This window comes from Crotalus tigris, unplaced genomic scaffold, assembly GCF_016545835.1.
Source record: "Crotalus tigris isolate CLP2741 ecotype Arizona unplaced genomic scaffold, ASM1654583v1 scf7180000024461.5605484, whole genome shotgun sequence".
NCBI classification, from domain to species: Eukaryota; Metazoa; Chordata; class Lepidosauria; order Squamata; family Viperidae; genus Crotalus; species Crotalus tigris.
The window spans coordinates 2,373,353-2,386,693 of record NW_024100632.1 but is presented as its reverse complement, the minus strand read 5'-3'; the positions used below and the strand labels follow the sequence as shown (position 1 = coordinate 2,386,693).

Here is a 13,341-nt window from a genome sequence, read left to right as displayed (position 1 = left end):
GAAAAGTCCCTCTTCCTTTACCCTTTCTGTCAGGGAATATCTCTCTCTCTCTCTCTCTCTCTCTCTGTGTGTGTGTGTGTGTGTGTGTGTGTGTGTGTCTGTAGGTGTGTATGTGAGCACAAAGCTGACCAACTGAAAACGTGTTCTCTTGCTTTGCTTCCCTGGTGAGCCTTTGCAGCTCAGAGCTCTGGTGTGCTGCACTGTCCCTCCAGGGCTCGGGAACCATAAATATTTCAGTGAATTGTCCATCCAGGGATGATTCATTGTCTTTGAGACGGGGAGAGGAGAACTCACATAGCTTTGCAGAGGCTAGAATGTGCTCGGTGAGCTTGAGGGTTAGTGCAGCCCTCTCTGTCCCTTTAGTTTTGAGGATTGTGTGCATGTGTTGTGTGTGTGTGTGTGTGTGTGTGTGTGTGTGTGTGGAGGGGGAACAAGGCCTTTTTAAAGATGAGCCTCACTGAGTGTGGGGGTGCTGGGGAGGGCCTCTCCACTTGCCCTTCATTCTTTATGGGGACACGCGTTTGCTTATTGATTTGATTCTTATCCCAGCTTTATTACTTTGCCGTATGAGTAATTCAAGGTGGGAAACATACATCAATCTCCTTCCTCCTGTTTTCCCCACAACAACAACCCTGTGAGGTGTGCCTTAACAGGATTGCTTAGTTCCCTTAACAAAGTCTGACTTGCCACCATTCCCTGAGCCACCACTCTCCTCTCCTTCTCCTTCGCCTCCTTCTCTTCCTCCTCCTCCTCTTCCTCCTTCTCTTCCTTCTCCTCCTTCTCTTCCTTCTCCTTCTGTTCCTCCTTCTCCTTCTGTTCCTCCGTCTCCTTCTCCTCAAAGAAAAGCTCAGCGAGCGCCAAGGGACCCTCTTATGTTCTATCCATGCCCTGGTTTTGGCTGAGGGCATAAGTCCACATTTCTCCATAAACCATAGTGAACTTTTCAACCGGACCTTACTTCGGAGCCCAAAACGAGCCACGACGGAGCCGGCTTTTGTCAAAAGGGCTGAGACCAGTCACTTTGGGGAGCTAACCATGTTTTCCTTTTTGTCTCCTCAGCTCACTTTACAGAGCACCAAGTCTCGGGTGGCCTTCTTCGAAGAACTCTAGGAGAAGACCCCGTTGCTTCCGGGACAGCCTTTTTTTTTTTCCTATGGAGGACTAGCCATAAACCGAGATGCATTGCTTCTTTCCAGCCAGGAGTCGCAGAGCGACTCTCTTGACGGGTACAGTACTCAAGGCCTGCTGTTGCTGGAAGAGTTTGGTGTGAATCTTTGTAGATCTTTATAACTTCTTTAGAGCCAACAGTTAACGTTTTAGCTTCCTCTCTCTCTCTCTCTCTCTCTCTCTCTCTCTCTCTCTCTCTCTCTCTCTCTCTCTCTCTCTCTGTTTGTATGGGTTGTAACTTGGATTATGCGCCTACTGCAGGAGGCTGGATTCAATATTGTTTTATCCCTTCTCTCGGCCCTCTTTCCCTGCTCTGTGAAGATTGCTTTCTGTCACAAGAGAGAGAAAAATTCCTTTCTCAGCCGCCCACAAAGATTGGAAGTTGCAAGCTGCCCTGGGAAGCACGGACCCGTTTCCTCGGCAGAATTCAGGGCCTGCAACGTTCCGTACTAACGTTCTTAAGTTTCCGCAGGTTTCCCCTCGTTTCCGGTGGACTTTGAAGGGGTTTTCCTTGATCCCGGAAGCCAAGCAAGCCGGGTTCGGTTTGGGATTCAGACTCGGCGTATCAAAAGGCACATTTGGAAGACCTATCGTTTCAATTTTGGGCGGGCGGTAAAGCGAGGATTGAGGGAATAAAAGGAGATCATTTTAAGTGGGTGGATGGACTTTCAAGGCCTGGAGTAGGGATGTCCAACCTTGGTCACTTTTAAGACTTGTGGACTTCAACTTCCATGGCTGGCTGGGGACTTCTGGGTTTTGAAGTCCACAGTTCTTAAAACTCGGACAGTGATTTTAAACATTTTGATAGCCCGGGCACGTCTTTATACATTTCTCTATGCAACATGGACGGTTGGAAATACTGCTTTTCGAAAGTAAACTGAGCACAACACCCTAATGGCTTCATACTGCCTGAAAAAATATATATATATACCGTATATATAGATATATCTCATGCGGGCCATACCATTTCTAACCACAGGGAGGATCTTTGATGGGATCCATTTCTGTTCGGCTTCTAGTCTTTTGAACTTCGGTCGTTTTGAAATGTCATGTTTGTATAATACTTCTGCGAGACGTTCTCTCTTTTTATTAAAGTCTCCGCTATTTTTCATGCTGTTGTGTCTCTGCGTCTCTCTCTTTCCCCCTCCCACCTGCCCCCCCCCCCACGATTTGGAAGGACTATACAGGTAACCCTTGACTTACAATCATTGGTTTAGTGACCGTTCAGAGTTATAACGGCAGTGAAAAAGTGACCTTTTTTTCCACACTTACGATTACGACCGTTGATGACATGATCAAAATTCGGACACTTGGCAACTGACTCATATTTATGACGGTTGCAGTGTCCCGGAGGGTCATGTGACAAGTCAAGTCAATGGGGGAAGGCAGGTTGATTGAATAAGTGCAGTGATTCATTTAATAGCTGTGGCAAGAAAGGTCATAAAGTGGGGTAAAACTCACTTAGCAACTGTCACAGGAATTTTTGGGCACAATTTGTGGTTGTAAGTCAAGGACTACCTGGGATAATCTAAGGCAGGGATGTCCAATCTTGGCAACTTGTGGACTTCAACTCCCAGAATTCCCCAGCCAGCATGGCTGGCTGGGGAATTCTGGGAGTTGAAGTCCACAGGTCCTATAGCTGCCAACGATGGACAGCCCTGATTTAAGGGGTTGGCAGTTCAGAGATGGATTTATTGGTCCAGAGTGTTGTTTCAATTACATCCTGGCCTTGTTCCCAGACAAGGCTACTCTTCCTCCTGCCCTTTTAATCTGTTCTCCATTTTGATTGAACTGCATCTACCAGATTTATGCCTTCATGGGGCGGGGGGGGGGGGAGGAGGAAAGCATCACATAAAAGGGAGAAAGCAGAAAGAAATCGTGGCTGGGTAAACGACGATAGGGACAGGATTAGCCACATCAATGTGACCCCGTTTAAATCTGGATCGTGTAATGTCCTTATCATGGACTCTTTGAAACTCCCGCCGACTTCAAACACCGCTTTGGATTCTGTCTTGTGCCCTCGAGCTGTCTGTCTCCATCCTTCCATCCGCCCACCTGCCTCTATCAAAAGGCTTCGGACTAGAATTCATTGTCTCCTGGTCACCTAGCCAGTTTTGATGGCTAAGGCAGGACTAGAACTCACCGTCTCCTGATGATTGGCCCAGAGTCACCCAGCCGGCTTTCATGCCTCAGACGGGACTAGAACTCACCGTCTCACACTTAAGGCACCGGGTGCCTTAATCACTAGGTCTAACTGGCTCTCCATGCTTATTGCAAGGAGAAGTGGGATGAAAAAGCAAGGAGTAGATTATGAAAAAGAGCAAGAATCCACAGCTGGAATCCAGAGCATCCGGGGAATGTCTGATACAGGCAGAACAGGATGGGTGTCCTACCAGTAGGGTGTTCCCAGTGATGGCTGGAGAAAATCGGGATTTAACCCCTCCTGCTGGCTGGGGAATTCTGGGAGTTGAAAGCCCAGAATTCTGGGAGTTGAAAGCCCACATCGTAAAGTTGAAAAACCTGGATTACAATCTTTGCCATCAACGAGCCAATCCACACTAGGAAGGCTATGTCAAGAAGGCGGAAATAAAACGTTGGAATTGAGATTTTTGATGCTTTTTTTTTTTTTTTTAAATTTTTTTTATTAAACTTGCATGCTGGCCATCTCGCCAGAGGCAACTCTGGGGGGCTTATAGACCCTCATTGAAAATGCACAGCGCTTCTTCCATTCCTCAGTTTTTTCCCCTCATTCCAAGCTTCGGCAGGAGGTGGTGAGATGTTCGTGAGCCAGAAATTGTTATAAATGGCTCTTCTAATATTTGCACTTTAGCGAGCCATTAAAGCCTCGGACACAAACACCAGCAGCTTCCAGTCTTGTTTGCGCTGCTCCGTGCAAACCCAGACTCCCCGTTCTCCATGTGGGTCACTGACCCAACGCACCTACCCACAACTGTTGTTTACCTTCTCTCTTGTTTGTCGGCTATCTTTTCTGACTCCTTACCACTCCACTTAGCTTTTCAGAGAAGGGGGAGAATCTGCCCTCCTGGGAATTCAGCCATTAGAAGTGAACAGCTGGACCTCCCTTCTTTGCTGGAGAGAGGCTGAAGGTTTTGAAGCAAGCAGGCAAAGATGAAATTCAATAGGATTTTGGTTTTTTTTTGATGCCGGGGAATGGGAAAAGAGGGATATGTCTGTGGGCTCCTGAGAACAAGCAGGCAAAAGAGAAAAGATTAAAGAAGAAAGGCCTGACCCAATTTCATCTAGCAGGCGGAGAAGAGAGAAGGATCCTGCTAATAAATAGCACAAGTTTTGCTCTGGTATTTTTGCAATGGGAAGCTCTGAAGTTCGGCCTAGTGGTTAAGGCACCAGGCTAGAAATGGGAAGATGGTGAGTTCTAGTCCTGTCTTAGGCACCAAAGCCAGCTGGGTGACTTTGGGCCAATCACCAGGAGATGGTGAGTTCTAGTCCTGCCTTAGGTACCAAAGCCAGCTGGGTGACTTTGGACCAATCACCAGAAAACATTTCCTTGTAAATGTTTCATTACCAAAGTAGGTAACATCATCTTGCTTAGCCCAGCTAATTCTGGGAACTGAAGTCCCCACATCTTAAATATAAGATAACCTTTATTGTCACTTTTTCTGTGTGCACAGTGGCATGCATTCAAAATGAAATTCTGATGCCCACTTTCAATAGAAATATATATATTTACCCATACATACATATACATGTGCTGTATGTATACATATATATGGGAAAATATGGTAGGAAAACTCCCCCCTGATGTTTGAAGTCTGCTTCTGCATTCTATAGATCCAGCAGCCGGGTTCAAAACTGAACATTCATATATATTATTCACAGTTTGCATGCACAAAGTCTGCTCTGCCAAAGGAGCTGGAGAGGATCTTGGGAGCTCTGCCTATTAATGGCATTAATCCTAATTGAGACTATGCTGTTCATTTACTCAGCAATTCACACCCTCGGATTAAGCCGAGAGCCCTTCACTAAGAGGGTTTGAATTCCAGGGTAAAGTGAAAACAAATATTTTTCCAGGCTGAATATGAAAGGAAGGAGTCAAGGTGACACCTGTAGAGGTCCTGTTTATTTCGGTGTGTTTGTCTGGAGAGCCTCAGGTTTTCTTCCTCCTGGAAGCTTTTCCACTTGACTTCAGTGCTTCTTCTTTTTTAAAAAAAATAATTTTGATTAAAGTTTAAAAATACAAGGATTATAAAAAACTACAAGTAATGCTCGACCTAACGGCCACAATGCCCAACATTAAACAGGCCCTCTAAAAAGCCTGCAGCTGAGTTGTCCAGCAGATCAAGCTTGCATACTTCTCACCTTGATTTGGTTTTGTGCTGATGGGGATGAGTTTGCCATATGATGCCGGCCCAAAGAATTGGCTAGTTCAGTTGCTGGATGATGTGTGTTTTGCTAAACAAGGTTGAGCATTTAGCATGCTCTGTTAACTTGGCTAATTGCATCGTTGGTGGATCCGGTGACATTCATAGACATGCCTGATAGTCAAAGCGTTATTGTACCATCTGCTCAAAAATGACCGCCATCTTTCCAAATCTTAATACACGATTCTCTTTCCAAAAATTCATAAGCCAGTGAACAACAAGAATGAATTTAGATAGTCAAGAATCCTTTCCTTTCCCTTCCCTTTTTCTCTTTTCCTTCCTTCCCCATTCCCCCTCCCCTCCCTTCCCCTGTCAAAGAGAACTGCTCATTTTTGAACCCAAAGCAGCCCTTGGCTTGCTGCAGGGTAAAAAACAAATCTTCAGCCAGTTTGTTCCCACCAGAGAATTTGCATCAGTGCTCAATTTATCCCACTTTGGTGAGGAAAGCAAGCCGTCTTGAATCTAAGCGCTTATGGATAGCCTTTCCCCAGACTTGCTCATCTGCTCTAGATTTTCAGCTAGCCGGAGGGGCACATCCAGACGTGGCCGTTACTGCTGTCACAGACATCTGAAGCTTCCAGGTAGTCTTCAAGGGCAGCCCCACATTATGCACATTGCAGTAGTCCAATTGTGAGGTGACCGGGGCAAGAAAGAATGTCTGAAGGGCCTTCCAGTCCAGGGAAGGGCACATCTAGCACACTGTATAACCCCCTGGTTCTGGGCAGGAGCCCGAAGCTGGCCTCGCATTTTCATTTTCAGAAAATGAAAAAAAAGAAGTCAAAGTCCAGCAGATGGTAGCCACGAATCCTAAAAGAGAGACACCCCCTCCAAAAAATCTTAATTATTGTTTCTGAATATTGCTGGGAATAATGGGCTCATATGTAGGGGCTCCAGAGACTGATATTTTATCCCAGGCTGGCTGTAATTTCTGTAATTTTTAGGATGAAAGTGATCCAGAGAGGGTTTTGGGTTTTTTTTTTTTTTGTAAAATAAAATAAAATTGCTGCCTACTTCATTGGGGACCCCCCCCTTTTTTTTTTTGAGACCAAAAGGTTTTAAATCAGTGAATGTAACAGATCTGATTAATTTGTTGCAGCCCATTTAAGCATCCATCAGCCTGGAGACCAATTAGCAAGCTGTGTTGCTGTTCAGAGGTCTCTCTCTCTCTCTCTCTCTCTCTCTCTCTCTCTCTCTCTCTCTCTCTCTCTCTCTCTCTCTCTCTCTCTCTCTCTGTGTGTGTGTGTGTGTGTGTGTGAGAGAGAGAGAGAGAGAGAGAGAGAGAGAGAGAGAGAGAGAGAGAGAGAGAGAGAGAGAGATTTGTTAAGGGAGTTTTGCCCCATTGTATGACTTTTTCTGCCAGAATGCTGCAACATCATATATGTGAGTTAGTTGCCAAGTGTCTGAATTTTGATCAGGGATGCTGGAACAGTCTTAAGCGTGAAAAACTTCTTTCCCCAGTGCCATTAAACGGCTGCTAAATGAACTGTCTTCTGTCCTCAAAGGACATTTGTCCCAATTACATCCAGCCACCCAACTTAAGCCAGACTCGACCCAGGAGAAGATTTTGAGAAATTCAATTCAATCTCCTGGTCATTTATCGGCTATTACTATAGTTTAATTCCTGGCTCGTTTTATCTCTTCTTGCCAAGGGTCGGTAGCTTCCCTGAATTGCAACAGATTTTTTCCAACTTCCCTTTGCAATCTTTTATCTCTTAATTTGGAAGGAGGAAAACCAGCCCTACGCATGGATCCTGCAGAGGGGAGCCGTGATCCTAAAAACAGGAACATTCGTTCCAAGATAGCAAATACGATTGGTTGGGTCTTTACACTTAGTTGTGGGAACTCAGCCCATCATAGCTTCTCCGAGAAACCCTAATTAAGCAAACCACAGCTTGAAGCAAGATGCAAGCTTGGTCAACCGGCTTTTAACCCCTTGATGAGATGAATTGATTTAATGCAGGGTGCAAAATCTCCAGCGCTTCCCTTCTGAGTAAAGAATTCAAGGTGCATTGTGTCGCAGCCACAAACCTTGTGCCAATGAGTGTTCCTCTGGCTATTGTTGCCTATTGATTTCTCCTCGCCCTTGAGTGGCACCACGAAACTCTTTGTACAATGGAGGTCAGGAGATAACTCTGCAGGGCTCCCGAGTTAAAAATCCTAGCCGAGCAGAAAAGCTTCTGCCTGAAACTTTTGTAGGCTGATCAAAGAAATAAAAGTTCAGATCTTTTAGAGACTTCAGAAGTGTCAGAGAACAGCCGTGGAGAAATGGGGTCAAACGGAAGACTGCATGTTCAGAAAAGACACCCTGGAAAATAGAATAACAGGGTTGGAAGGGACCTTGGAGGTCATCTAGTCCAACTCCCTGCTCCGGCAGGAGACCCTATATCATTTCAGACAAATGGCTGTCCAGTCTCTTCCTAAAAGTCTCCAGTGCTGGAGCATCCACAACTTCTGGAGGAAAATGGTTCCACTGGTTAATTGTTCTCACTGTCAGGAAATTTCTCCTTAGTTCTAGAGTTAATTAGTTAGCTAATGACAGGTAGCCCTCAACTTACAACAGTTTGCTTAGTGACCGTTCAAAGTTATAATGGCATTGAAAAAAAACTCAAAACCAGGAGAATTTCCTCATTAAGCAGAGGAATAGCCTGCTCCTGGAGAGGTGGGCCATCATCACCAGGGATCTTCAAGCCACGATTAGACAGCCAAAGGTCTGGGAAGGTCAGGGATTCCAACTCTTATGATTCTACACAAATAGAAAGTCATTTGCCCACAACCTCCGTGAGCCAAAGATTCAGCCATAACCAGGCTCATAATGAGGCGAGACTGAAAATAGAGATTTCTAGCTTATAGCTCCCGGCTTTAAACCGCTGCAAACAGTTCTTTAAAATTTACACACACACCATTTCTCTTTCATCCCACCTTATTAGTTCGGTTCCAGCTGGCTGCTGATCAGAGACTGGTGTCTCCCTCTAATCTTGCAAGGCCAAAGATGGATGTCCCATTTCTTGGGGATAATGGCGGGTGAAGTTTGATAAATGAGCTCCAGCTATCACCAGGAGCTGAGGGGGGGGGGAGTGAGTGTCATGTTGTGGTTGTCTACTCTGAAAGATGGAAAGGACAGCTCTAAAGCTGCCGAACGAACGTGTGGAGCTGCCAAGCTCTCAGCTACTGAAAGCGGAGGAAGGGGATGAGGCCACAGCAGCAGATGGCTTCATTTGAGGGACACTGACCTTGATCAATAGCTAATAGGGATCTGTGGAGGTCCTTAGTCATCCAGGTCATAATTGTCCCAAAGATGCTTTTTCAGGAGACAACTGGACTTCCTTGTTTTTCTTTGAAGACGTTGCACTTCTCATCCAAGACGCTTCTTCAGCTCTGACTAGATGGTGGTCTTTCCTAAATGTGGTTTTTCACTAGTGGACAGGAGACAATAGGAAAACCTTTCTCCATATTATTTTCTGCCCACAATTTCAAATTGTTACTGTCTATACATTGGTTGGAACTAGGGGTGCCTGTGGCCCTACCATGAATAAAAATAAAAATCATATTCTTATATGCTACAGCTTGGCAGACTTGGTGGCAAACAGGAAAGATTTGATACGATTTTTTTTAATTAATCAAGCATTTTAGCAGTCATATACTGAATATATATCAGAGCGCCAGTGTGGTAAGAACATAATGGGAATTTTGATCCTTTCAACTACGTATTCAAACTGCTGTTCCAGCAATACGTTGTCACCAAAGTTCTTAGTCCATTTTATCCTATACTCTTTCGCTTGTTCTTCCTTGGTTTCAAGTTTCAATGCTTATACATTTTAGCAATTGCGTCTTCATTGAGTATATTTTAATCAATTATTAATCGAATTTATATAACTGTCCATCGGTACCCAAGGCTCTGGGTTGCTCAGAAACAATTAAAAAGCAGTATCACAAAACAGCAATCCAGCACAGCAGACCGAAGCAATAAAAGCCGTATAAAACCGCATCGAATCATAAAACAATTATTTATTAATCACATTTAATTATACAGTATACAATTCTAGTTCTGGCTTCATTGCTTTCTTTCAACCCCCTGCTCAAGCAAGAGACCCTATACCATTTCAGACAAGTGTCTGTCCAGTCTCTTCTTAAAAACCTCCAGTGTTGGACAATTTACCATTTCTGGAGGCAGGTTGTTCCACTGGTTAATTGTTCTAATTGTTAGGAAGTTTCTCCTTAATTCCAGGTTGCTTCTCTCCTTGTTGAGTTTCCATCCCTTGCTTCTTGTCCTGCCTTCTGGTGCTTTGGAGAATAGTTGACCCCCCCCCCTTTTCTTTGTGGCAGCCCCTCAAATATTGCAGCACTGTTATCCTGTCACCTCTCGTCCTTCTGGGAACAGGTGCAATGCTGTTAAAATCACTTTGTCCTGACTTGCTTTAGGAGCTGACAATGGATCCGGGATTAATTGCCTTTGCAATTGATTCCGATGTTTACACTGGTTTTTATCACATGGCTCTTGTTGTATCGAAAATTGCCTTGAGTCTCACAAAGCAGAGTTGTATAAAAATCTCTCTATAAATAAATAAGCACATGTTCCCTCTCCTTGACTGATTTATGGGGCGATCAGCCCCTGATTCTTCGATATCGAATTGCTAGCACTGAAAGGGGAGATCCCTCATTGGGCTAAATCAGCAACCAAAGCCTTTAATTATTTTGCCCGTTATGGGAATCTTTGCTTTTTGGGGAGGCCAGAGGAAAGAGCTTCTTGCAGGGACCTCACTGACATTGGGCTGATATTGCCATCAGCAGGTTATGGATATATTTGGAGGTTTAGCAGTGCAGAATCCAGAAAAGGATTCTTGCTTTCTTGCTCAGTCATTCCGTTTGATGAGAGAGGAGTTGTTTTTCCCATCCGTTCCTGGAGGGACATTTTGCCAAGTGCCCTAGCAATTGGTTCCTTTGGATCCAGAGACAATGAACCCTCCTCCGTTGATTAAAAGGATTTTCAGCTTTATTATTAGCTCAAGCAAACAGATTTCAAAGCATAACATAAAAAGCGGATGTACCAAGCAAGAGCAGGACTCAAATCTCTTAACAGGCTGTCAGGACCTCCTTAATAAGGGCAGCAGAGATATCCCAAGAGTAGCTAGTTTCCACACTAATTAACAGTGCAGAAGATCCCAACAAACGCAAGACAATCCCAAGGGTTTTTTTTAATCCAAATTTGGCACCAGGACTTTATGGCCCTGTTATGGTCAGGAGTCTGGAAGATCTAACCTTGGCTGAGTGGCATGTGATTCTGGGATGAGAATCAAAAGTCTGAGGTGCTTTCCCCCCCCGCTTTTCTTCCAAAGGCAACTGGATCGGGTTTTTTTTCCCTTGAGGAAGAAGACGATAACGTTCTGGCTTGTCATCCGAGAAGCTTCATCAGTTCAAAGAAAATGTTTCGCTTCACCTGCTCGAGCAAGGGGTTGGACTAGCAGACCTCCGAGGTCTCTCCCCACTCTGTTATTCTCTGTTATTAGGTGTAGTGTCGAAAAGTAGGAGGCTAGTCCTATCTTAAGCACAACGCCCAGCAGGATGACTTTTTGACCAGCCCCAAGAAGAAAAAGACAAGGGCGAATCCCTTCTTGCCAAGAAGATCTCAAGGTCTACTTCAAGTGGTTGTCAGGAGTCAACGCTGACTTGAAGGCCCACCTGGGCAGACATTATTATAATTACTGAGGGGACATCCTGTCCTGGAGATCTAGCTGGATTATTTCTCCTTCCCCGAGAGAAATTTGTAGCAACCATCCACCCAATTCTTTTGGACTGAGTTTTGGTGGGACAAGGAGAGACTTTCAGAAGGCCATTTCAACATTGTCCTAGCTGGACTCGGGCCCAGATGTTGCTCTAGGATGTTGCCCAATGAGCTCTGATCTATGGGAATCACTCCATAAATTCTTCCTGGCAGCCCAATGCCTCATCCTCTCCTTGTCTGGGAATCTTCTGTGCAACTATGCTAAAATTAGCCTTTGAACTTGATAGGACACTTTCATCCTTCCACAATTAAATTATCTGTAGGGTATCTTTTTTTTTTATTGCTGCAACATACAGAAAAGGAAAATTACGCCAAATAGTAAGACAGAAATAGTATAAATAAGAAAACAGAAACATACCCACTCAGTAAAATACATATTTTTTAAAAAATCCCAGAGCTTTTAATCTATGTTTTAAAGTTTGAATACATTATATCGATTGCTCTTTGCCCAATATTTATATAAAAAACAAGAAGTTCAGACATATTTGAGGTAGCAAATGCATTTCTTTTGTCCGTAGTGCTAACTTGGATATGGCTTTCTGGTCTTCTGGTTATTTTATTTCATGCTTTCCTTTTTGCAAGCTCTCCAAGAAGATATATTTTGAACTGAACAATACTGCATTCATATTTTATATCGGCCAATGAATATCTGAGTCAATAATGGTCAGGCAGAGATGACAGATGGCGTAGAACCATATTTATTTAACCCTTCACAGTATTTGAAGAAAGATTCAGTGGAATCTACAGTCTAAACGACTGTATCAGGGATGATAGTATGAGCCTGTTAAGTCACTCATAAGTAAGCCAAAATTTAGTTCTAGGTTGCTTCTCTCCTTGATTAGTTTCCATCCTGCCTTTTGGCGCTTTGGAGAATAAGTTGTTTTCCCCCCCTTCTTTGTGGCAACCCCTGAGATGATTGCTATCATGTCACCCCTAGTCCTTCTTTTCATTAAACTTGACATACCCAATTCCAGCAACCGTTCCTTATATATGCTTTATGACCGCACAATTCATTTAACAGCTGCAGTGATTCATTTAACAACCACGGGGGGAAAAGAAAACTTCGCAAAATCACTTAACCGCTTTGCTTAGCAGCAGAAATTCCAGGCACAAAATTGTGGTTGTGAGTTGAGCATTACTTGCAGCCATCATTCCCAGGAAGAACAGCTGAGTTCGTGGCAGAGAGAAGCTGTCTCTGCCTCTACTAAAGTCCTGTAGGACGGGCCAGCCTGAACACCATCCCTCCACGTGCTTCACACAAACAAGCAACTGTTTTAGCTTGAGATCTTGTGTGAAGTCTCCCACCACTTTTATTCTCTCCCCCGCCCCGCAAACAAATAAAAATCTCCCACTGAGTTCACATAGCATGCTAAGCCACCATCGGGCTTTATGTCTTAGCAGAAAGATATTTAATCAATATCCTTGTTAAGCCAAGCATGACATGGCTTGCAAGAATTCTGGCTCCTGGCATGCTGAGATGGGAAAAATTCTCTTAAGTGAATTTAAAGGACTTTCTCCAAAAGAACCCTCATTAGTACATCTGTTGAAAGTAAAATTCCAATGAAGATAGATAGATAGATAGATAGATAGATAGATAGATAGATAGATAGATAGATAGACAGACAGACAGACAGACAGACAGACAGACAGACAGACAGACAGACAGGCTCCTAAACATCTTCTCTTAAACCCCCCCCCTTAAAAAAAACAAAAAAATGAAGGCAGATGCTTCCTGACCTCCGAAGCTAAAGGACTTGGCCATGAAAACGGCCTTATTAAACTTCCCTGCTTTTCATATGGCTCAGGCCATTTAAGTTCCTTAACTAGTCCCTGGAGAATCTTCAACTATCTCGTAATGGCCACGGCTTTTTAATATTGCAAGAGAGCCAGAGGTCTACAAATAGATTCTATTGCAAAAGAAAAAAAAAAGGGGGGGGGAGGGTTGCAGATTTGCTGTGCAGCGAATTTTAGCAGGTATTTTGCATAGCAGGGCAG

At 44.1% G+C, this 13,341-nt stretch overlaps 1 protein-coding gene across 4 annotated transcripts in view; it reads left to right on the top strand.

Moving 5' to 3' along the window:
• Positions 1-2,282, top strand: part of NF2 (neurofibromin 2) — a 48,776-nt gene extending 46,494 nt beyond the window's left edge. For all 4 annotated transcript variants that reach the window (XM_039332529.1, XM_039332528.1, XM_039332530.1 and 1 more), the window contains one exon: positions 1,060-2,282. In XM_039332529.1, coding sequence (XP_039188463.1) covers positions 1,060-1,110 — 51 coding nt within the window. In that variant the 3' untranslated portion in view covers positions 1,111-2,282. The remainder of the gene's footprint in view (positions 1-1,059) is intronic.
• Positions 2,283-13,341: the final 11,059 nt, after the last annotated feature.